Below are 23,656 nucleotides of genomic sequence, written 5' to 3'. Positions count from 1 at the left end.
TCGGGATAAAAGGGCTTCTCAGCACTTCCATTTCGTTAGTTTCTGTTATGTATTAGCAATCATCATCGGGAAAAGATTTGATAGAGATATGTAAATAATGCATCAAAACTTGTTTGAACAATCATGGAAACAAAATATTTTTCTCTTGTGTTTTATTTCTTTAAAGAGGGAGTAAGGCTAGGGTATTCTTTATTTTTACCTCTCCCTCTCACCTGCTCCTCTCTTTTACTTTCCTTTCCCAACGAAAGGAAATGTTTGGCCTAACTCGGTGTCGGCAGCTGCACGTCACTGCTGAACAGGTGGCGGCGGTGGTGCGGGCGAAGCTTGGCGGCAGCCCGGCGGTAGAGAACACACTTCTCGTTGATGTTCGCTCCACAGGTGAAGTTGCAGCCACGGGTGTGATTCCAACCGCAGTGAATATACCACTCAAGATGCTCGACGTAGTTCTAAGCGATGACGTGGACGAGGAAGAGTTTGTGGAAACATTTGGTATTCCAAAACCGCAAAAGGGGATAACGCAAATGGTCTTCTACTGCGCTCACGGTGTGAGATCATCTATAGCAACAGAAATCGCAGAGGGACTGGGTTACAGCGGCACAAGAAACTTTACAGGGAGTTTTTCTGAGTGGCAAGACTCCTACGGTAAATCCATTCCAGCTGAGAGTAAAACAACACAAAAAAATCCGTAAATTATTTTTCTTTTTTTCTCTTGGCAATTGTCATATTCTATACAATCAACTACAAAAAAGAAGAAAAAAACCATGTCAATAAAACGTGACTTCATTGTGCTTTATTGATGAGCTAAGCTACTGAGTCTTAAACCGTGATCGGAACATATTAAAAAATAAAAAAAACAGGAAAAAAACATGTGCAAAAAAGCCTTGAGAACACAAAACGAAGAAAAAAGAAACAAGAGAATAATTATGAGCGTCTGCATATGAACACAATGACATACCTTTGCCTATGTGTTTCTGCATTATATTAAACTCATTTCAAAGTGGTGCACTTGCCCCTTTTTATGTGTTTTTTTTTTTTTTTTTTTACTTTTTTCCTTTAATTTTATTTTTTTTCTTATATTTTTTTCTCCCTCTATTTCCTAATCTCTTTATGTATGCATATTTTTTTATTTGTTTTTTAATCTCGCACTGGTTTTCTTCTTTTTTTTTTTTTCTCTCATTCTTCATGATTTCTTAGATTGAAAGTTGAAAATGGGCCAAGGTACATCTTTTGAAAATCTGGAGGATATGAGGGTGCTTAACGTCTTTGAAATGGAGGCACTCATAAAAAGCAAAAAAGAAGGAAAAAACAGTGATGTTTTTCTTGTTGATGTGCGGGATAAGTTTGAAGTGGAGGAGTATGGTTCTATCCCGTACTCTATTCACATCCCGTCACAAGAAATTCGTCACGCATTTCGAATGAGTGAAAGTGAGTTTAGAGGAAAGTACAACTCACGCATGCCACGCAAATTTGATAAAATTGTTTTCTATGACCAACGAAACGGCCGATCTTCAATAGCCGTGGAAGTTGTAAATGCGATTGGTTTCAAGAAAGCAACCTACTTCGCCGGTGGGTATACCGAATGGATTGATAAGAAGAAGAATGCCGTTGATGAGGATCTCTAAATATATATTTTTTCCCCTTCGTATTGTTATTTCTTCATTCTACTTTTTATTTATTTATTTTAATTGATTGATTGATTGATTTTATTTTTATTTCTTTTTATCAACATTCTTGTTTCTTGTATGTGTCTATTTGTGTGTGTGTGTGTGTGCAATGGGATATCATTTCCCTTTCTTGGCAATCAGGTAAATTGGTGGCAAAGATATCTCGTTTTTTTTTTTTTTCTTTTCCTGAGGTATTTTTACCTTGTTTCTTTCTCCTCTGGTTTCCCATATATATATATATATATATATATATATATATATATATATATATATATATGCATACATGTTTTTGATTTCTGCTCCTTTTTTCTCTCTCTCTTTCTTTCTTTATGTGTCTACGTACAAGTGCAGTTTTTTCCCTTGAAGAGGCATGCGTAGTAGAACTGCATTCAGGAGTCTTTTTAGATTCCCCAATAGTGGGGCTCTTTTGCTGCAGCAGCGACACACAGCCTCACAGATGCCATCAGAAGAGGAAGTTCGAAGTGCCTACGCGGCACTAGGCGTCGCCACTTCTTCTCCATTTCAAGATGTGAAGAAACGATATGTAGAACTTGCGAAACAACATCACCCAGATGTTAACAATGGGAGTGCGGGTGACGCGTCTAAACGCATGGTTAACATTAACAACGCCTACGCCACTATAAGTCGGTTTCATAAGGCAGGTGGTGTACTGTCTGGTGGATCTCGTCCATCTCAGAATAATAAAAACAGCAACAATTCATATGCTTACTATACCTCAAGTGACGAGCCGTATCAGCCGTGGCACGAGGATCTTAACCCTCTCATTTATGAAATGATGTGGGATGAAATGCGTCGACAGGCCGAGAGCGAGGCGTATGCGCGGGGTCCTCCTTATGAAAGTAAACGGCGTCAAAACTATCAACAGCAAAACCATCATAATCACAATCATAATCATCAGCAGCCACAACAAAAACAACAACAACAACAACATGGCTCAGATACATCAAGAAGTGGACAAAAAAAGCCACACAATGACAACCGTCGTCGACCAAAGAATAGTACTCCCCGTAAGACCACAACATGGCCTGATGCTGATCTGAATGCGATGGTGAATATGTACCAAGATGGGAAAAGTTTTGATTTTATCGCCAATGCATTAGGGAAGAAAACACCTGATGTTGTCGCTGAATTTAATCGTTGGAGTGATGACAATAGGCGATCATCACATCCAACGCAAAGGCGTCCAAGAGGTTACTACTACGCGGAATCTCCTGATATTGATTTCACAGACTTCGCGGAAGACCTTGAGGATCCGTATGGATATGGTTTTGATGAAAATGAGTATGTGGACCCAGAAGAAGTTTTCTTCGACGGTGGCGCAATTCCGTTTAACGGCGGGCATTACATGAGTGGACACCGCCCACGACGCGGTGGTGGTGGTGGTGGTCGTGGAAGATACGGGACGAATAATCGCCAGTGGTGATACAGTTTCACGAAATCATTGTTTTTTTTTCTGCAATGAGTTTCATTTATATTCACCCCGTGTAAGAGGAGGTTTGGATTGTTTCTTTATTTGTTTTCTATTATTATCCTAAACACTTGTTCCACATTTGTTTTTTTTTTTTTGAATTTTTACTCAGTCTTTGTGTTTTTTTCTTTTTTTTTTTTTTCTTACTTTGTGCATAACGTGAAGGTGAGTGAAAGGAGGGGAATGCTAAGACCGACAGCTCGGCGACTAGCAAAGGAGGTGACGTATGTAGAGGTGTGGGAACACTTTAAACGATTTGGCGATTCGAAAGGTTCTGATAATGTTAGTTGCCGCTTACTGTGCTCTGATGATGTGGCAGCGCAGCTCAATTCAAAAGTAAAGATGCGGTATCTGTTGGAGCAGTTCCTTGTAAAAAGTGCAGCAGTGGGCGGTACAAGTGGTGAACAGCAGCGTTGGTGGACAGGTGATTTTTCGCGTAGTGTGAACGGTGACCGCCGTGTTGTAACGGAGTTGCTGCTAAATGATGGTTGGAATTTAGTGGGGGTAAATAATTGTGTATCTGAGCGAGAATGGCTCATTACAACAATGACATTCCTACGGGATAAGAGTGATGTGTAAAGCGATGAATGAAACACACTGCATGTCTCTTGTTTTCACACCTTCCTTACTTGCCAGAGAATTCCACGTTTAAACTTATGGAAAACCCCCAATTTTTTTTTGTTTTTCGACCGTTTCTGATGTTTTACTCCTTAACATTATTTTATCCTTTATTTACTCCTTTTTTATGATGCTTCTTAAGTGCATTATTTTAGTTTAAATGCTGGCACCAGGTGTGGCGCTTATTGGCGGTGTCGCCGGTGCTGTAAGATCACTGCCATCCTTTCTTACCGCTAGTGCAAGCGCTATTTGGGACCCTACAAATGGTGATGCTGTTGCTGCTGTAGGTGAGATAACTGCACCTGTGGCACTGGAGCATATGAAGCAGTCCATGATGGCAGAGCGCAGTGGCCGAATGATCCTAAAGAATCAGCCATGTGTTACAGATGAGACACTCGCGTTTGCTAATAAACAGGCCCCAGGTACGTTTGGGCATCGCTACGCACTTTATATGAATTATAATCACTTTCTACCAAGCGGTCGCACACCTGTTACACGTGTAGCGGACCCAACACTTGCGTACGTGATGCGGCGTTACCGTGAGACGCACGACTTTTTGCATGCGTGTACCGGTTGTGGTCGTACGGTAGAGGAGGAACTTGCAGTAAAGCTTCTGGAGTGGCGCCATACACGTCTCCCGCTGGGGATCCTCTCAATTCTTGGTGGTATGCCGTCTCTTAGCACACAACAGATGCGAAATATGTCACTCTATTATGAATGGGCGGAGCTTAATGCTCCTGATCAGCGTCATAATGGGCGACACATTCCATGCCTTCTTAACGTGCACTGGGAATCATACCTCAACAGACCATTTGAAGAGCTACTGGAGGAGATTGGCATCACTCCCATTGATGTTTTCTTGCGGGAACGCCAGAGCAAGGAAGCAGTGGGAAAAAGTGATGCTACCAAAGCTGCATGACACGCTGTGTATTCTTTTTTTTTTTTGTTATCAGTGTTTCTGTGGTAAGATATATGCCTTGTTTTATTGTATGAGTCTGAACATCAATTTTTGTAAATTCTCTCTTCTTTGTTCTTTTTTTTTTTCTCTGTTTTTTCTCTGTACGACTAGCTCTACATTTCCTTTCTCTTTTTATTTTTCTGTCTTTGTGCCTCTTATGTTCCTTTTTTCTATTCTTTTTTTCTTTTCCTTTTCTGTGTACGCATTGCATCTTCCCTCCTGCCCCTCCAATTTTCGTGATATATATATATATATATATATATATATATATATATTATTGCATATTTCTAGTCGTGTTTGATTGCTTTGTACCCGAAGGATGAGCGCTGAGCGACTGAAGGCGTTGCGTGAGTTGTCCACGCTGCTGAAGGAGAAGGCCGAGGTGCCGGCTGGATTGTGGGAGGAGGCCGGCATGCGGGTGGGCGCCCGCCTGAAGGACGTTGAGAAGGAGATCGTTGCGTTGAAAAAGAGCGTGTCGGTGGGCATCAAGACGCGGGCGGTGGAGGAGCAGCAGGCGGCCCTCGAGGAGGAGGCACGCCGTCAGGGCCTCAGCGTCGAGGAACTCCTCGGCAAACAGCAGGAGGAGCGCGAGTTCAACCTGCAGCTCAAGCGGGCTCGCGAACGGGCACGGGAGGAAGGACGCGTGAAGAAGGAAGTCCAGCGACAGACTGACATGGGTGATCACGATCTGACCGTGGATTACGTCTAAAGAGAGCTCAGGGAGTTGTTGTTTTTCTTCTTTTTTTCTTTTTTTCTTTTTTCCTTTTTTTGATTGTTTGGTTTTGCACAAGAAACAAAACAAAACAAAACTGGAAAAAGGAGGAGGAAAGGCAAAGGAAAAAGAGAAAAAAAAACAAGTTGGAGGGACAAGCTAGTGATAGGGTGAGAGAAAAAGAGGAAAGAAAACACCTACAGGAGCAGTGAACGTACAACTTGACTCCCTGCATGATGTTCTCCCGACATGAGCGTCATTCTACTGGTATCAAGGTCTTAAACAGGTTAAGTATATATGTTCGCCATTAGGATCTTTGCTTTTGTATGCGTGTTTTTTTTTTTTTAATTATTGTGCACTAAACCGGGAAAAAAGCTCTTGTAATGTGGTATATGCAAAATCAAAAAAATATATATTAATTCTTTTTCTCGTAAAGGAGATTGAACATGGTTACAAGGATTCCTCACATGAAGGTGGTCGGAGGACAGAAGGAGAGAGAGAGAACGTCAGCCCCGAAATTTACCCTGCTTTTAACGCATTATCTCTTCCTGTTTTTTTTTTTTTTTCTTCTATTATTCATATGTCATACTACTAAGTGATTGTTTTTTTTTTCCCCCCCTCTGTGACGATAGTCTATTCTTTGTCACTTGTTTCTCCTACTGTAACAGTAGCAGTAGGAGTAGCAGTAACGGTATCCTGAGAAGAAAAAGAAGAAGTGGCGTCATGCATTCATGCCGACTCGTGCTCTCATTGGGTGCGTGGGTAAGTGGATTAGGAGTACGCAGTGATGCAGTCTCGCAGGAGCTGCGTCGACATCCTGCAAGTAAAGGCAATGGAGTGAGAACGCAAGTACGGTGTGTAGTGGCAAAACGAGACATCTGCAGAGGTGAACGACTTTGTGTTGTGCCTGAATCTCACATCCTGCACGGTGAACACGCTGCTCAGTTGCTACAACGTACTTCAGCGCAATGTTCTCTAGCTAGTTACACCGAGTTACAACGATGTTTGTCTAGTATTCCTGGTGACCCATCTCTTCTTTCAACACGGGATCCGCTATTGATAACGCTAGCTGTGTATACACTCAAGTATGGTGGAATCTCACATCCATTGGTAGAATGGGCTGCATGTCTCCCACCGCGTGTGCCACCAACTGGAATGTTGTTGCTGCAAGAACAAGTGGGAACAGTGCCATTTGAACCGCTGCAACGCCGTCTTCGCATTGGCGAACACACAGCAGCACTACCAGAGACGGGTGCGAATGACCCAACTGTCTCTACAGAACTGATGCTACAAGCCGCTGAGCAGTACGGCATCGAGAATGTTGGGAAGCCACAGACGGAAGTGGTTGCATCACAAGCACTAATGACGGCGTTTCACCGCGGTGTGCGTCACCCATTAACACAACGTCAACACGAGGCGGCCAACGCACCACGTCGTCACGTTGTATCGCTGGCAGCACAACAATTGCTGCATTTTGAGGAATCTCTCCAGAGTAACGTACTTTTATCACTCCGTACATGTGTTAGTCCGGGATGTTGCAAAGACGAGGAAAGCGAAGTGGCAGTACGTATTATGGAGCAATTGCGATGGTCACATTTTATGGTGCGATCCCGTGCGGTAAATCTGCAGCCGCAGCGTCGACAACGACCACAAGTAGCGTTGGTACCATTTCTTGATATGTTGAATCACTCTGCGCGTGATGCCAATGTGAGTTATCAGTACCAACCTGGTACAGGTGTCGTTATAGTCGCATCACGCTCTATTAAGGGATCAGAGGAGTTGACACTTAACTATGGTGATTACAAACAACGTGGTTGTATATTTTCCCACACAGCAGCAAGTGGTGTGGGTGTTGGAGAGGAGGATGGTGAGACAACAATGCGTCGTATTGAGTCCCGCCAAATGCGGGAATGGGATAATACTACAGATGAAGATACTGATAGTGACAACAATCTTGATCGCGTTGAGGAGGCCCCGTTTGGTCACGGTCTTCAGAAGTTTTCACATACATTTAGCGAGGGACACCTCACAGAGAAGAAGGTGAAAAAGAGTGAAAAAGAAATGGAAATGGAAGAAGAAGCACAATTAGAGGCAGCGTGGGTTTGGCGTTTCGGTTTTCCTCGCAGCAAAGATGAGAAGTCGTACATCGCATCACGACTTTGGAGTAAAGGACTGCGCCGCCGCATTGCACAATTGACAGATGTGCGCCGGAAGGGAAGACCAGGTGAGTTTGTTATTGGCGTACCGGAGGGCCTGCAACACCTGCGGGAACAGCGGGAGCGACTGGAGCGGGAACGTTTCGCTGGATCTACGGTGTTTCCTCCACAGAATGTTTGAGTAGTGTCAAGAAGAAGAAGAAGTGTGAATTATATTCTCTTTATTTTCTTCTTTCATGACATTTTACTGTTGTTAATTATCTCTTGCTGACCTTTAAACTTTACCGAGCGAAAGAGAAGGGAAGGACGCATATTATTACGGGTGTAATGTGTATGTATACATTGTATGCCTACAAGCATTTTAAAGAAAAAAAAAAAAAAACCACTCACTTATCTGTGTAGACCTGCATACTTTTTTTTGCTTTTTTTTTCACTCCTTTGTAATTTTCTATCGTGAGGCGCACAAAAACAAAAAAAAGGAAGAAAAAATAAAACAGATAATAGGCAAGCGACTAAACAAAACAAAGAAAAAGAAAAAAAAAAGGTATTCTAACCATAGAAGCAGGCTCTTAGAGCGGTAGTTTCCACTGCTTTGGGTATGGATTATTGGACACGATCCGCTGATAGAAACTCACTGGACAGCATTGGTGTAGCGTATGATGATACTCTCACAAGTTTTCCAACTGATGCAAATGCAGTGGAACGTACACGGCGTGTGCATATGATAACACCTCACGTGTCATCTGGGTCACCTCAACAAGGGGCACATAATGATCGTGATTGGCTTAGTCTAACAGATGATTTAACAACAACTGATACTACAGGTTTCACTAGTTCATCACGACAGATTACTGGTTTATCAGTACATCATCGTAATGACAACACAACTGGTTTTACCTTTAGTGGTACACCTGCAGATGTTGTTTGTTTTCGTTCTTGTATTTCATATCATACACACAGATCAGGAAGATCTGTGGTAGTGCCAGAACAGACTGGTCCTTTTAGTGCAGAAGTACTGTGTATTATTCTGCTGTATATTGCTGTGGATATGCGTGAAATCTTACAGGTGAGCCATACCTGTCGTTTTTGGCGTTTTTATACAAACTACGCACCACACTGGACATATTTTCGTCGTCTCGACTGGGGACGGCGTATCAAAGATTTACCAAATTACATCCGTAAAGTTGTTGTAAAACCAAAAATTGTTACACAGGCAGAATACTTTAGGGAACGTAGAAAAGTTCAAGCAGCACAGCGACGTGAGGAATTTATGGGAACAGCACGACACGTACGGTGGTGTATTGCTATTGCCGTTCTTAGTGCCGTTGCTTCTGCATCTAATTTTGTTATTTCATATTTTTTAGGCTTCCTTTCAACTGTATTAACTACTGATGAGTTAGTGGGTGGTGTAACGTTTACACTTATGCTGGTAATGGTAATACTAGAAGTCACCGTTGTGATTGTTCCATTAGGCGGTGCAGCATCACCATCGGAGAAACAAAATATGATGCGTCTGCTCTCTTGGGGATTATTTTTATTACTAACTGGTTGTATATTCGGCACAATGTCAGCGCTCGCTATGTCTCGTGTGCGAAGTAATGGACATATTCTTGATGGTACAGAGATAGATCTCACCATGGACGCAGAATGCAGTGTGATTGATCTACGCACTGAACCATCCTTTGCATATCTACCAGCTATGCTTAATGATTTGCGTTGGCGACCTCTTACGATGGATCCTACTGAGAAAGTATTTATTCCATATTGTATTTCAAAACCGGGTGAATCGAATAAGACTATGTGCTATGTATTTCTTTTCTTTGATAGCATGTACGTGTCAGCTATCTTTAATGATACAAGTGCATTAGAAACAAAAGACATTGGAACACGTACTGCACTAGGTTTTGATCCTGTTGGTAACAGTGCTGGTGCGTGGTGTGCCTTTCTTGGCCGTCCTCAAGTTGTAGCCGTTACAGAGTTAATATATAAACGTATAAAGAGTGAACGTGATCTTTTGTATCCAGATTCTATTTACACCAATGCTGCTCACCGACCACAGAAGACGGATAGATTTAGTTACCAGTGTAGTGTAGATTATGCACGCGTGGCAACGGAGGAACCACAAGACTCTACAGATATTTGGTATAAGGCCGGACGTCCCTGGAGGCAACATTATGTTCCGTTAATGACAAATAATATTGCAGCACGGGAGTCCTTTAAAGAAAATCACGATCATTTCTTGAATTACGCTTCATTTTGTTATATCGCCCCCTCAATCTTGTGGGGTGTGATGTTGATCTCACAGTGTATTATGAGAGAGCACGCACTTATGGTACTCGGCATGATGACTACTTTTACGCTTGTTCTTATGAACCCTATTTTACTCCTGATTTCAGGTTTATTGTGTGCGAAACTCTCAGACTATTTTTTTATGTGTGACGAGGGAACAGGAGGTTCAATGGTTGGTGGTGGTATTTTTATTACTGCATTTCTCCTTGCCATTTATGTGTGCTTTAACTGAAATAAACAAGGAAAATTTACTCTGTATATTTCTTTATTAAGGAAAAAGAAAATTAAAAAAAAAAATGGGATAGGAGATGTTGAAAACAAAAGCAAAGAGAAAATTGTTGGTATTTTGATCTTTTACTATCTTTGTAATTGGGGGTTGTACTGTTCGTACGTAGCAAAATTTCTTTGTTATATATTGTTTGTATCCTATTACTTCTTTTGGTTCCACTAAACCAGATCCAAGTAAAATTTTATATCTTGGAGAACAGATAATATGCAGAATGTGTTTTTAAATTGCTATGAAACTTACTGGTACTGACTTGACTCGGTTATGAGTCAATCTTTTTGTCATTTTTCCCACAACAACAGATGGATGTTTTGTAATGAATTTGCCGTTAGGGGTTTATATATATATATAATACCTTTTCTTTTAATTAGTCAACACATGTTTTTCTGCTACTATATCTTCTTGTGTGCTCTCTCCATATGTATTTATGATGAGAAACAGTACTTTTCTTTCGTCGTCGTATGCAGAGATTGTAAGCTGTTCTTTAAACCTCAATGAATAGACAGTGCACCAGAGGCAAAAATACTGGTATTTATACTAGTCTCTATGCTGAGCGAGGGGGGAAAGCAAAGTCTCTTGCTGTTGTTCTTGAGTTTCTTTGGTTTGAAATTGCTGGTGCTGTTGCTGTTGTTTACAAAAAGAAAAAAAAAAGTTACAACTTGCTAATGAGAATATTTTATCCGATGGTCTTGGTATTATTATTATTATTATTATTATTATTATTATTATTATTATTATTATTGGCAGCAGTTACAGTAAAATAAAGAGAAGATACTGTAAAGGGAGTTAGGCGCACTTTTATTTGATATATTGTAGTAGTGCCAAAACAAGGCGAAGAAACATCCAATAGTATAATAGAACACTATCCCTTCGATTGATAAAGGTCCTCACTGTTTGGCACAATTTTTTTCTTTTTCACCTTTTGATTTTTTTTTTTCTGCTTTTTCTCCTGTATATCTTTGTATGATTTAGTTGCGATTTTTGTTCCTGATTTGATGCTGTTCATTTTGTTATGCTAACAATGTGCGGTTAATAGAAACCTACCAACAGTACGATGTACTCCTTTTTTCCCCCTCATCCCACCTTTCATACTTCTTCCCTTTCTCTTACTCTTCATTTATATATATATATATATATATATATTAGCCTGATGTTTAGCCGTCGCGAGGTTGACGCACTCTTCGGCGACGCGGCGCGGGTGCTGCAGCGATCACAATTGCTGCTCGACGAACGCACGCCCCACACCCCATCCCCATCCACATCCCACTCACAAACATACATATCCACATCTACATCTGCACACGCACACACACACACACCGTACTCCTACGCCGCCTCTCACTCCTATGGTGTACTGCCGCCCTCCCCGTCGCTGGAGGCCGCCCTGCGGGGACTCCGCCGCCTCGCAGACGCCGACGCGTTTCTCGACGCCACGAACGCCGTCGCCCGGCGGCTGCGGGACGAGTCGCAACGCCCGACCGCCGCGATGCAAAAACGCCGCCGCCACCGCCGCGCCTGCCCGCTTCTCCGCCGCGTGGTCGACGGCCTCGCACACGTCCAGCACGAGTGGCGCAGTGCCGACAACACACCGGCGGGGTCTGTCTGGGCCGACGCCGCCCCACTCGCGCAGTCGTTGTTGCTCGCAGGTCTCTTCGCCGACTTGGCGCACACAATAGCGACCGCAGCGGCTACACACAACGCGATGCTGCAGGAAATGACCACATCCGGCGAACTGCCCACACTGCACGAGCCACACACAGACGAGTTGCTCGATCAACTCTGCAGAGCCAGGGCGGGACTACCAGAGGAAGATGTAGAGTCCATGGACGCACAGATTGTTCGAGTTATATGCAACTTGCCCAAAACTGAACTGGAATCGGTAGTACCATCAGAAATTTCTGCATTACTTTTGTTTCCTTCACTGATTCCATACATAGTCTTGCATGTCTCTCCGACCCTCACTGACACTAATATTCTTAAACCAGTGGAACGTGCTGCAACCAAATTGCTTCCCATGTATCTCAATGAGAACTTTCTAGACTTCCGTCGTGCATCCAAACAACTCGTGCAGCATGTTGTGCTTATAGGAGTGTATGTGGCATTAGGTCAACAATCAATGCCTTCATGGGGGTTGCAACGTGTAATAGGCTTTACAAAACAACTCTTTGATGCTTTTCTTATTCCTGTTGAGACGGCATTTGCTTCATCATTACCCCGTGCAGGTGTGACAGAAGATGTGCGTGAAGGTGTTGCCGAGCCGCTCTGCCGTTTAGCACGGTCTTGGATACAATGGGAGAAAAAAAATGATAGTTCTACTACTTGTACTGTTGCGGGAGCAAAGGTTCTTTTGCCGTTGTGGTGCACCGCTAGCTACCGTGCCCTCATTGTAGTGGAGTCGCTTGCGCATGCTGAACTTGGAGTTGTGAGTGGACGAGGAAATGCAACGGTACAACAGAAGAAATACTATTCTATGCTTCAGCAGTCAAACGGGAAGGTTACAACCGCCATTCTGTCAGCTGTTACAGAGGATAGACAACTGCTTTATGAAGAGACAACAGCTCGTTCAACACATGGGCATAAAGTGTTCCGCATTCATGAAGGTACTTCTGGTCCTTCTGTGTTTGTATACCTTGACAATGGTACTGTGTACATGAAGGTAGGACGTGAACGTGTGTTCCGCCGAGCTAAGAGTGTGGAGGACGTTTTTAGTGTGTTTGTTAGCACTACACCCTAACCCTAAAGAAGTACATTCATGGGATGCATCTTTCTCTTCTCTTTCTCTTTCTCTTTCTCACCCTGTGTTTGTGTCTATAGAGGAGAGAAAGAAAAAGGGAAGGAAGGTAATAGTCGTGTGTACATATAATGCTTTTTTTTTTTTTCTCTTCAATGCATGGAATGCACAATATGAGAATACCCCTATTACCCATGTTCTGTATATATAAAATGTTTCAGGTGAAACTCACACTTTCATCTAATTCTGTTTTCTTTTTTGCTCTATCTTTATCTTTCTCTCTCTCTCTCTCCCTCCCTCCCTTTATGTATATATATATATATGTATAATGGTAAAGCCAAGAGCTAGATTAGATACGGTGCTGTCCCGCATGCTATGAGTTTGGAAGGGGCGAGTGTGTCCACCTCCTTAGATGTGCTGCGCGACCCGTTCGTGCGGGAACTCATCGCGGAGAACGAGGCGATGTTGCACGAGATCACTTGTCAGCGCCACGCTGCACTTGACGAGATGCAACATGCGGAGAAAATGGCCCGCTTGCAGTGGACAGCAGAGGAAGCACAAACACGGACGGATATGTGTAGTCAGATGTCTTGCGAATTACTCCGTGCCTACCGCGAGGTGATGGAAGAGTTGGAGTTGCTGCGTGAACAGAACTCGGCGCTGCAGGGCGTCATGCTCACCGTCCAGCAGGAACTCGGCTCCCACGAGACATCATCACCGGCACTTTCACTCGTAGAGGAGTTGACACCAGCCCGTGTTATCACAGCAGCAAACATTGGCAGCAAACTACACGCGAACTACACCACACCAATTGCAGCAGCCGCACTACCGCGTGTTTCATTAGGCCAAACACGAAAGCGTGGTCGTGCCAGTGGGGATGGATGGCTCTTCACAACTGCGGACCAGGATGTAGAGAGTCAAGTGAGTCGACAATCCTCATGAATAGGGATGTGTGTAACCATTTATTCTTATCAAAAAAAAAAAAAAATACATAGATGCATTTCTCCTTCTTGTGTGTATGCCTATATTCACTAGAGAAAAAGATAGACTTAGGTGTTTGTTTGTGTGTGTGTGTGTATATATTTCTCTTGTTTTTATCGCTTGTCTCTCTTCTGAATTTCTGCCTTATTATGTTTGTGATTTTTCTTTTTGGCTCTGCGATGTCAGTTTTCTTTCTTCTTTTGTAGTCTGTGGGAGAGAGAGAGAGAGAGAGAGAAATTGATAGTGTAAACGTGAGTAGGGTTTCTTTTAAAGTGATTTTTTTACTCGACTAGGACTCAGAGGAAAAAAAAACAATTATAGAGTTCTTTGTATTCCAAAGAAGAATACATAGTAAGAAATAAAGAATTGATAGGACGTGAAAAATTATTATTATTATTATTATTATTATTATTATTATTATTATTATTTGTAAAATACAATATACTTTAGTAAATCGCAAAGTATGTTTCTACGAGGACGAAGGTCGAAACTTGCCAAGTTGCTGCTAATTATTCTATTGCTTTACAGTACAGCATTCTTAATGCTGTTATCACAAAGTCGTGGCCTTAACAACGACACAGTGGAAAAACTGCTGCCTCGTCAAAGAGAAAAAGATATTGCCCATGATTTTTCTGATCACAAAAAAGAAAAACATACAGAGGACACTACTCCCAAACCCCACGGAGAAAGTGGCTCTGCAGAGGAATTAAAGGGTCGTGACATTCTGGCTCTGCAAAATGAACTTCTCCGTAACTCCGATAGTCGTCGCCTACGTGCCGTATTGAGTCAAACTTTTACTTCAATTGATGGAAAGAATGCGAGGACTCTCAGCGGGTTCCTCACACGGTTTTACGATGCGGATAAAGTAATCCGCTCGGATGGTCGCATGAATGCACCGCAGCTGCTGGAGTACTACAACCAAACGGCTAAACGTAACACTGCAAGACTGCGTTCTTATGATGGAATTATTGATATGGACAATAAAGGATTATCTGAAGTGGATCGTGTTGGGTCTATAGATGAAATACTTTTGTTGATCTTTAATGATTGGGACTACAAGGCAGATAAGTATCTCGATATTTTACAAACAATGGCTCTTGAACTACAAATGTTTGAAAATTGCCCAATGGAGGATATTCCCGATACAGTTTTGAATCGTGTGGTTAAAATGAGTGATTCTCCATCACGTGTTGCTTCTCTCCGTCGCGAGGCGTTTAAAGATATTTTCAAGATTGATGAAAGTACACCTCTTCAAGCATCTTCAGATCATTACCTCTTCCTATGGCCCAAACCGACAGATTCTGCACCCCCAGCACATATCATTGCCGCTATTCGACCAGTAGACTTTGACGGTGGTTCTCTTTTTGGAAGTAATACAATCCAAGACACATTTCAATCACCCTCCTTATTCTTTTATAGAAAAGGTATGCGGAAAATTCAGCCCTATAAAGGTCATGCTTCTCTGAAGCATGTGAGTGATTTTGTTATTGCAAACAGTAATTCCAATTTTCAACTAACGTCTTTTGATGATCTGCACACCGTACTTGGGCGTTTTGATCAACTTGCACTTATTATCTGTAAAGGGGCAGATTATAATGCGGGTCGTTTCTCTTCTCCATTACGAGACATACTCTTTAATGAAACCACTGAATTGCGACAGATGTTGGGAGCTGTGCGTCCAACATTTTTTGTGCAAGAAGAGTTATTTGAAACGAAGGGACCAGTGGACTGGAATGCACCAGTTGTTATTCGTAAAGAACAACTAAAACCGGATTCTCTGAGTTTTATGGGAACAAATAGAAGAAACGGTTTGCCAGCGGATTTTATTGAGCGACTCGACTTGCTGCCAATCCAAGACACCGTGCGAGTTGTAGTTCTAGATAGAATGTCATTGTTAACAAATGGAGAAAGGAGTAGATCTCTTTCAGACTTTGTTGCTCAGGTTCTCCACTTTCCTGCCCCAAGCAAGAAAACGGATCATTCAATGTGGAGTAACTCCTTTGGTATGCGAATTGTTGATTTTGTGAGGGATGGGGGTTCTATCTCACCATCTCTCATTCGTGTGACGGGTTGGGATTTGCAAAAAGTGTATGAAAAACACTTTGGTCAGTCCTACGGCGACGTACATAAGCGGGCACAACGTTTATCTTTAAGAATGCCAAAGAAAGAAGATGATAAACGACTTTTGGTTCTAATTGTGCTTCGGAGAGAGAGTGAAGGTGCTGAAAATAATTGTGAAAAGGCCGCATTTACTGCAGCGCACGCAAGTATGGAGGACTCGCGTATTAAATATGTAACAGCTGCTGTTGATGAGGCACCCGCCCTAATAGAGGAGTTACGCTTCTCTGTATGGCGGTATTCTAAAGAAGAAAGTGCAAAATACTGCGAAGTATACACATTTGATGCTAATGGTGCGGTGCGGGCGATAGATATTACCGCACAAGAGCTTGATGCTACGAAGAGTAACTGGATAAATTATTTCTTCAAAGAAACAGATATTCAAGAAGGAAATGGGGATATGCTTTCTATTGCACATCCTATACTTCAAGAGTTGCGTGATGCCACCGCAGAACTGCGAAATGATATGCATAAAGTTACTTTACCAATACCTTATATGACTTTTCGCAGTTCTCTTTATGGAACCTCCGATCGGTTTGCTCCGTGGTTTCTGTGGCTCCCACCACTTGAGACGGTACCACTCCTTGTTCATGTACAAAAAGAGAAACACACAGAAACTTCGAAAGGACTTTCTCTTCTTTTAATACATGATAGTTCCTGCGGAGCATCGACCAATACCCTCAAGGCATTTCGATTATTTGCAGAGTGTGAAAAATATGGATCCTTACCTGTACCAATCGATGTAGTGGAGTTTGACCTTTCAGAGAGTTACATCACGTCAGATAAAAATGGACAGTTGCTGCGTTGGAATGATACAGATATCAGTAAAACGCGTCGCTCTGCACTTTATGAACGTCTCAAGCCATATTTAAAGAATCCCGCTCGGTTAAAACCTCCACAACTCCTTGTATTGAATAACACACATGTTGTCAGTACACTTGGGGTTGTGCCATCATATGAAATAGATAATAAACCAAAGAAGGGGGATTTAAATAATGATCATGTATGGAAACTCTCCCGTTTTGTGAGCCATATGGATCAGCGTTTGAATGCGGGGTCCCTCTATGCTTGTATGAATCGAGCGATGCAACCAGAAAAAACCAGTCGACAGCAGTACCGTTCTTCCTTAAAAAAGAAATGAGGTTGATAAATCTTTTTTTTTCTTAGCTTTTTTTTACTCTTTTTTTTTTTTTTTTTTTTTTTTTATACTCTGTTTTTTTTCCCTTATTTGTACGTTGGAAAAAAGCTAGTAACTTCTTTTATAATGTACAAAACTAGAAGGCGGTGACAATTTTTTTAAAAAAGAATGTCACAAATTCTAAGGGGATAACTACAAAGTAACTCTTTCATTTTTTCTTATTTCTACTTGAGGTGAAGTTGTTTCATTAGAAATAAATAAATTGGACTTGACTCTTGTTGTGACAACGTACGTCTGCTCTTGCGTCTTGACTTTCGTTGCTCCTCTTTTTTCTTCTTCTCCTCCTCCTACGGGCACTCCTCGCTATTGTATCTCCAATCTGTGGATTGCAGAGAAGAGAGATACATGTGTGTGTGTCTGTGTGTGTGTGAGGAGGTGGTTCTCTACTAGAAGAGGAAGAAGGTGTTGAGGAATGGAAGTTTTTCTTATTATATGGATAATATATATATATATATATATATATTCGTTGTATGTGTGGGCTTGTGTTCTATGGGGAGATTTCTTTTTTTTTTCTCTTGAAGAAACATGTTTTTTCCTCATGGCTACCTATCAACTTTCGCCTTATTAGATTTTTTCCATTGATATGTGTCTCTGTGTGTGTCTACTATACAAGGTTTTACTGATGTTGTAAGAAGAAAAGAAAAGAAAAAGAAACGAAAGCGAGATAAAACCAAAGGTTGTTGAATCGAAATACAACTGTGCATTGACTCTTTGTAGTTATGAGCTAATTCTTTTAAATGACCACGTGTGTAGATACGTATATGCAATCCCTTTTTTTTTTCTCTGAATCCTCGTATAAATATATATGTATAAATGTAAATATATAAAAATAAAATATATTTATATATTTATATACATATATTTATTATATGAGAAGAAGAGGAAGAAGAAGAGACATATGACACTATACCTGGGAAACCCTCTTTTTTTTTCTTTCTTTCCCCCCCTCTCTCTCTCTCTCTCACACACACACACACATACAGGTGCAACTCACTGGAGAGAAGGAAAAAAAAAGAGAGAGAAGGAAAACTAAATCCAAACACAATTTAGACACACGCTATCCACTGACGGAAAGCCAAATGGGTGACAAGCCATCTGTGGCAAGCGCCATTGACTGGGATGTGCACTCGCCGCCCGACTCGCCATTTATCGCCAATCCCGCAATGGCGCAGCGCCTCGCCATCGCGCCGGCGTACGTGCGCCGCATGGAAGAGGCCCAGCGCCGCTTCGCCGTGCACGAGGAGCAGCAGTTGGTGTACAACACCGCCCGCACGGACGCCGCGTGGACCGTCGCGCTCCAGTGCGGTTGGTTGGGGGTCGGCGGTTGGCTCACACTGCGTGGGTACCGCTACGCCGATCCCGTGCAGTCGCTCGTGAGCGGCATGACGTCCAACCGCGTGCTCTCGCGTCTCTTCACGCCGGTGCCGCTGCTTGGAATGACGATCGCCGGCGTGACGGCCGTGCAGCTCCGCTCCGACGTGCAGTTGCTGCTCGCAGCGAGAAGGGCGTGGCAGCAGGAAGAGAACCACAAGGAAGAGGCACTCGCCGCACGCGCAGCGGTGCTTAGTGAAGGTTTGGCGGAGGCGCAGCGATTAGCAGAAGAGGGGAAAGAGGCGAAGTAAAGAAGAGGGAATTGTATAATTAGGGGAAGACATGGAGGGAAAGGATAACCCTTTCAAGTATGGATCGTCACGCTCATCTCTTTTTTTATTTTTTATTTTTCACTCCTTCAAAGACGATATATATATATATATGGATTCGTATATCTCTTTTTTTCGTCTTGTCAATTTTCCTGATGTACACTGTCCCTCTCCGTGTTTCTCTCATCATTAGTGGAGATGGTAGTGTGGTATTGGAGAGGGACAGGTAAAAAGGGGTGGTGGGGGTGGGTTTCCACACGTGCGTACGGCGGAATGCGAATGAGTTGCATATACATATGTAGAGAGAAGGTGAGAAAGAGTCAGAGAAAGAGAGACAGACAGGTAAAAAAAAAAAAACGCTGCAGTCCTTGGCTGCACTGTATGTTTGTTTTATTTTTTTTTTGATTTTTTCTTTCTTCACTTTTCTATATTTAAATGAACTTTGAGTATTCTAACTCTTGTGGATGTTTATTATTATTTTTTTTTTCTTGTTTATGTTTTTGCACATGTTTTCTTTTTTCCCCTTTTTTTTACTTGGAAAAGGGGAGTGTAGCTCTCCACAAGATTGACAAAAGAGGAACTAGTCATTCCAAAGTCTATTACACGTATAAACTCTCAAATGACACACATCACAAGGGTTTGGACTGTGCTTTCCATCATACTACTATGCCTTCTTTCTCCAGTGAACAGTGAGACGGAGGAACTGGATGAAGGCATAGAGAAATATCATGATGCTATTACTAAAACTATTCATTGGGCTCAAACTATTAATACTCTTGTAGAGCCTTTTTTTGAAGGAGGAAATTCACAAGTATGGATAGATGTGCTAAAAGGTTTTACACATCAGAAGGTACGCACAATAGATGAAGAAAGAGAAAAGAAGGAAACATATACTTTATATCCGCGTAGCAAACTCAGAGATGCAGTACAAGAATCTGGTGAAAAATCAAACGATGTACAGATTGAGCCGTTCAACGGGTTAAACGTTCCCAAAGAAAGGCCTGTTCGATCAGGGAGGGAGTGTTCATATGGTCATCCAGCAGTCCCTGCTTCTACTGTATTTCGATGTAATGGAAAAAATTTGTCGGCTATAGAGTACAGTCAACTGAATAACGGGGAACAGAATTCATGCACTTTTCCTGAGGATACGCTGGAGGTGTGTATTTGTCCACCCAGTGCCACTTGGACATTAAAGGGAATACAAGAATCCTGGATGTGTACACCGAGGTTGTTGATGGTAACACCGCGTCTGAGTGATAAATATATTTGTCGTGATGAGATGGAACACAATCCTCTGGGGCTTGAGCAAAGAAGTGAAAGTGATTTCTGTCTGCGAGTTCGTCGGCGTGAAATACTTAATCTTTCTGTGAGTATCAGTTACAGATGGGCAGAAAATAATGAAATGGCAAATTTTATTGCACTAAGTGACAAGGTTGTTGTTTTTGGTAAAGTGCCGGAGAATCAGGTATTTGTGACGTTGAAGGAAGGCGCTGTTGGGACGTACAATGAGCTAGGAAGCTCGGAAGATCTCTTTGCATTTGCTGTCAGTCATAATTATTCTAATCCTTATGCATTCAGAATGAATTTCAATCACCCAATGCAAAAGGATGGATATTTTGAACGCATTGTGTACCCGTTTTCGCATCCAGAGATGATGGAAAGTGGAAGAGAATTAATAGAATTGTCGACAATTTCAGCTTTAAATGAATTTTTTGGTGGTAAAGGGAATAATACCATCCGTAATGTTCATGTGGACTTGGGTTTGCTTGGTGATGAGTTTGTTACTGGAAATACAATGTATATGGAGATTGGTTTCGCAAGTACAGGAGTTCCGTTAAAGCATCGCCATGCTCGTGTGTGGATTACCTTTGAAGATATTCCTACACCACCTGAACAATATAAGTATGGTCAGCCAGTGAATCCTCTTATCGTTGCAGTCGCTGTTATTGCTTCTGCACTCGTTGTAGGGATTATAGTGGGTTTAGTGAGGTATTTCTGCCACCAGCAACAAGTTATTGAGGATCGATTAGTGACAAATCCCCTGCGGGGTCGTGAAAGTAAAAAACAACGGTAATAAAATGTAATTCTTTGCATTTATTAATATATTTGATTACGTAGTATGTATAACAATAAAAAATAAAGAGCGTCTTATTACTATTATTATTATTATTATTATTATCTTATTTCTACTGATTGTGGAATTATTGACTAAAAGTGGAAGTAGTAGTAGTAGTACTCCAAATACGTGATTTTTTTTTTTTATGTTTTTTTATTTTGTAATTATGTGGAATGGATGGATGCATGCATTCTCTTGCTTGAGTGTTTTTTTTTTTTTTACCTTTTTGTTGTTGTTTCGTTTGTTTTATATTCTTAATTATGTGTGCGCCACCTCAGCTTATATTTATTTATCTTTTTATGCTGTTGTTTATCCATTAACATTTCTTTTTCTTTTTCTTCGTTGTTACTATTATTACCATTGTTGCTCTTCTTCACTCATTCACTTATTCACTACTCTCACGTGCGGTTGAGTTACATCAATCACACTCCACAAAGGAGAGACAAAAAATAAAAAAAGAGAAAAAAGAAAAACGAGTTTGACCAAACAGAAGAAGCGAGTCTGTAAAGAAAATAACACCAAACAGAGATCACATAAAAAAAAAAGAAAAGGAAGCGAATAAACAAGAAAGAAAGAGAGAAAAGAAAAGAAAAGAAAAGAAAAGAAGAAAAAAAAAAAGTCAAGAGGAAGAAAAGCGAAGTTAACCAAGCCATGACTCTCTACCGTGATAACTGTGCTCTCGTGCCGCCCCAATACCCGCGAAGGGAAGCGCAAGAGGCGGAAAACCACCGCGCGATGTCCGCATTGTTTGAACTTATTGAAAACGCCATCGCCACTGCAGAGAATTACGTGATGTACACAGAAGGAAGACTGCTGCCACTCGCAGAGCGCGGCACAGATCTCGTGAACGCCGAATGTGAACTGAACGAACGCTACAGACACGAAGCCCCGTGTGGATGGACAGAAGAGAGAGTCATGGAGCACTGCGATCAACACGTCACCCGAGATGAGATCGCGGAGATCATCGCAAAGCCGCCAATTGACATCACAGGTGTGCAGAGTATATTGCGTACATTCCAGGACGCACCAACACAACTCCCACGCGGACGCTTTCTGCTCATGCGGGAAAACCTCACCGCACTGAAGCCACACCAGCCGCCAGACATTAACCGTGACCTTTCCGACATTATCGGTGCACTCTACGAAATACAATACGTGGATCTTATGGCTGAACTACGCGAGGAACTCTCTGAACTCGATGTGGAGCGTGATAAGGCACAAGAGAAGTTGGATGAAGCCATCAGTGCCCACGAACGCGCTGTTGCTGGAGGTGATGTGGTGGAAGTGGAACGTGCCCATCGTCAACTCATCGCCGCACGTTATGAGTTTGTGGCAGTCGCTGCCAAACGCATGCAGCGTATTCTCGGTGATGACATTGTCGCCCAGGAAATGGGATTTGCTGCACAAATGGATGCCTTGCAGCAGGACGCGGAGAAGGCGGTTGAGCACTTCGCAGATGCTCTACGATCACGTCGCAATGACATTCGTGATGATATTCGTAACTGTGATAAGAAACGTATTGAAGAGGATGGTAATCATCAAAAATGTTTGGATGCATACCGTACAAGTGAGAAGGAGTCAGATGCGGAGCTTCGAAGGATTGTCAAAAAGAAGCAAAGTTTGGTTGATGAATTGCTTCAGAAGGCCCGGGAACTACGCAGTTTGATGGAAAGACAAAAATCAGTTGTTGAGGCGCATGTACGAGCGAAACGAGCTGAAGAGTTGCGTGTGACAACATATAATGAGTTTGTGGATATGGAGGAACAACAGAAACGCCGATTGTTGCAGTGTCTTGAATACTTTGACCGTCTTGAATCGTTGGTACCCAACCTGCAGGCATATATTGATGATATGATCACCCGTATGCCACGAAAGGGTCTTCGTGAGGCGATGGAGAAACTTAATGATATTGAGGCTGGTGATTTTATGGATGCCTACAGCAAGTTTGTCTCCTGCTGCAGTGATCTTACTGTGAAGAAGTTACACCGCCTTGACACTCTTGAGCGCCAGGCACGACTTATGGAGCATAATCGCAACTCCTCCATGGAAAGTCTTGACCCGAATATGAACAACTACCGTGTGGAGCTTGAGGACCTTATTGAGCAAATGAAGGGAGTCTCTGGTGTGATCAACGCCCTTAATGCCACGCAGGATGCCGGTGAGCAACTCTTCCAAAGTGTTGAAGAAGGTGTACGTGCCAAGTATGAACGGGCTGCAGAGCCGTTTGTGCATCCACTGCAGGAGTGCGGTTTACGTTCTGTGGAGGAACGCGGCCGCTTTGTCGATCGCTCTATGCGTTACGTTGAGGACGAAGAGCGTAAAGTGCAGGAGAAGAAGAATGTGCTGCGCCGCATGCGACAGGCCGTTGAGGAAGATGAGGCCGCCACAGAGTTGGCACTGCGCAGTTCACCCGCCGCCCAGGAGTACTGAGAAGTAGCAATAGCAACAACAAGATGATGATGATGATGATTAAGAAAGAGAAGAGAAAGAAGAATGAAAAGGAAGAGGAGGAGAGAGCTCTCTGTGGCTGAATACTGAATGTAAAGTACAAGATTTTGGGGGTGGCAAACAAGAGGAAGAGAACGGAAAAAGAGAGGGATAAGAGAAAAAAGAGCGAGATGGTTAAGAATAGAGAGAGAGAGAGAGAGGGAATGAGTGAAAGAAAGAGAAAAAAAGAAAAAAAGAAAGAAATAGAAAGAA

General features: G+C 42.4%; 14 protein-coding genes across 14 annotated transcripts; all 14 read left to right on the top strand.

Annotated features, from left to right (window-relative positions):
* Positions 1–251: 251 nt before the first annotated feature.
* Positions 252–689, top strand: TM35_000461590 (endoplasmic reticulum protein; the record flags this gene model as incomplete). Its single annotated transcript, XM_029030338.1, has 1 exon — positions 252–689. The coding sequence occupies one exon, from the start codon at positions 252–254 to the stop codon at positions 687–689; it is 438 nt and encodes a 145-aa protein (XP_028878406.1).
* A 519-nt stretch (positions 690–1,208) lies between these two features.
* Positions 1,209–1,622, top strand: TM35_000461580 (putative heat shock protein 67B2; the record flags this gene model as incomplete). Its single annotated transcript, XM_029030337.1, has 1 exon — positions 1,209–1,622. One exon carries the CDS (start codon positions 1,209–1,211, stop codon positions 1,620–1,622), a length of 414 nt encoding a protein of 137 aa, XP_028878405.1.
* A 412-nt stretch (positions 1,623–2,034) lies between these two features.
* On the top strand, positions 2,035–3,108 carry TM35_000461570 (uncharacterized protein; the record flags this gene model as incomplete). Its single annotated transcript, XM_029030336.1, has 1 exon — positions 2,035–3,108. The coding sequence occupies one exon, from the start codon at positions 2,035–2,037 to the stop codon at positions 3,106–3,108; it is 1,074 nt and encodes a 357-aa protein (XP_028878404.1).
* A 228-nt stretch (positions 3,109–3,336) lies between these two features.
* TM35_000461560 (uncharacterized protein) lies at positions 3,337–3,732 on the top strand (the record flags this gene model as incomplete). Its single annotated transcript, XM_029030335.1, has 1 exon — positions 3,337–3,732. One exon carries the CDS (start codon positions 3,337–3,339, stop codon positions 3,730–3,732), a length of 396 nt encoding a protein of 131 aa, XP_028878403.1.
* Positions 3,733–3,931: 199 nt separating this feature from the next.
* Positions 3,932–4,690, top strand: TM35_000461550 (ubiquinone biosynthesis protein-like protein; the record flags this gene model as incomplete). The annotated part of the gene is made up of 1 exon (XM_029030334.1): positions 3,932–4,690. One exon carries the CDS (start codon positions 3,932–3,934, stop codon positions 4,688–4,690), a length of 759 nt encoding a protein of 252 aa, XP_028878402.1.
* A 358-nt stretch (positions 4,691–5,048) lies between these two features.
* On the top strand, positions 5,049–5,438 carry TM35_000461540 (uncharacterized protein; the record flags this gene model as incomplete). Its single annotated transcript, XM_029030333.1, has 1 exon — positions 5,049–5,438. The coding sequence occupies one exon, from the start codon at positions 5,049–5,051 to the stop codon at positions 5,436–5,438; it is 390 nt and encodes a 129-aa protein (XP_028878401.1).
* Positions 5,439–6,164: 726 nt separating this feature from the next.
* Positions 6,165–7,778, top strand: TM35_000461530 (uncharacterized protein; the record flags this gene model as incomplete). Its single annotated transcript, XM_029030332.1, has 1 exon — positions 6,165–7,778. One exon carries the CDS (start codon positions 6,165–6,167, stop codon positions 7,776–7,778), a length of 1,614 nt encoding a protein of 537 aa, XP_028878400.1.
* Positions 7,779–8,195: 417 nt separating this feature from the next.
* TM35_000461520 (uncharacterized protein) lies at positions 8,196–10,118 on the top strand (the record flags this gene model as incomplete). Its single annotated transcript, XM_029030331.1, has 1 exon — positions 8,196–10,118. One exon carries the CDS (start codon positions 8,196–8,198, stop codon positions 10,116–10,118), a length of 1,923 nt encoding a protein of 640 aa, XP_028878399.1.
* A 1,204-nt stretch (positions 10,119–11,322) lies between these two features.
* TM35_000461510 (uncharacterized protein) lies at positions 11,323–12,906 on the top strand (the record flags this gene model as incomplete). The annotated part of the gene is made up of 1 exon (XM_029030330.1): positions 11,323–12,906. One exon carries the CDS (start codon positions 11,323–11,325, stop codon positions 12,904–12,906), a length of 1,584 nt encoding a protein of 527 aa, XP_028878398.1.
* Positions 12,907–13,278: 372 nt separating this feature from the next.
* Positions 13,279–13,845, top strand: TM35_000461500 (uncharacterized protein; the record flags this gene model as incomplete). The annotated part of the gene is made up of 1 exon (XM_029030329.1): positions 13,279–13,845. The coding sequence occupies one exon, from the start codon at positions 13,279–13,281 to the stop codon at positions 13,843–13,845; it is 567 nt and encodes a 188-aa protein (XP_028878397.1).
* A 502-nt stretch (positions 13,846–14,347) lies between these two features.
* On the top strand, positions 14,348–17,143 carry TM35_000461490 (uncharacterized protein; the record flags this gene model as incomplete). Its single annotated transcript, XM_029030328.1, has 1 exon — positions 14,348–17,143. One exon carries the CDS (start codon positions 14,348–14,350, stop codon positions 17,141–17,143), a length of 2,796 nt encoding a protein of 931 aa, XP_028878396.1.
* A 1,136-nt stretch (positions 17,144–18,279) lies between these two features.
* On the top strand, positions 18,280–18,822 carry TM35_000461480 (uncharacterized protein; the record flags this gene model as incomplete). Its single annotated transcript, XM_029030327.1, has 1 exon — positions 18,280–18,822. One exon carries the CDS (start codon positions 18,280–18,282, stop codon positions 18,820–18,822), a length of 543 nt encoding a protein of 180 aa, XP_028878395.1.
* Positions 18,823–19,459: 637 nt separating this feature from the next.
* TM35_000461470 (uncharacterized protein) lies at positions 19,460–20,914 on the top strand (the record flags this gene model as incomplete). Its single annotated transcript, XM_029030326.1, has 1 exon — positions 19,460–20,914. The coding sequence occupies one exon, from the start codon at positions 19,460–19,462 to the stop codon at positions 20,912–20,914; it is 1,455 nt and encodes a 484-aa protein (XP_028878394.1).
* Positions 20,915–21,607: 693 nt separating this feature from the next.
* TM35_000461460 (putative paraflagellar rod component) lies at positions 21,608–23,386 on the top strand (the record flags this gene model as incomplete). The annotated part of the gene is made up of 1 exon (XM_029030325.1): positions 21,608–23,386. One exon carries the CDS (start codon positions 21,608–21,610, stop codon positions 23,384–23,386), a length of 1,779 nt encoding a protein of 592 aa, XP_028878393.1.
* Between the last annotated feature and the right edge of the window lie 270 nt (positions 23,387–23,656).

This window comes from Trypanosoma theileri (genome assembly GCF_002087225.1).
Source record: "Trypanosoma theileri isolate Edinburgh chromosome Unknown TM35_Tth_46_V1, whole genome shotgun sequence".
Classification (NCBI taxonomy): domain Eukaryota; phylum Euglenozoa; class Kinetoplastea; order Trypanosomatida; family Trypanosomatidae; genus Trypanosoma; species Trypanosoma theileri.
This window is presented reverse-complemented; position numbering and strand designations above follow the sequence as displayed.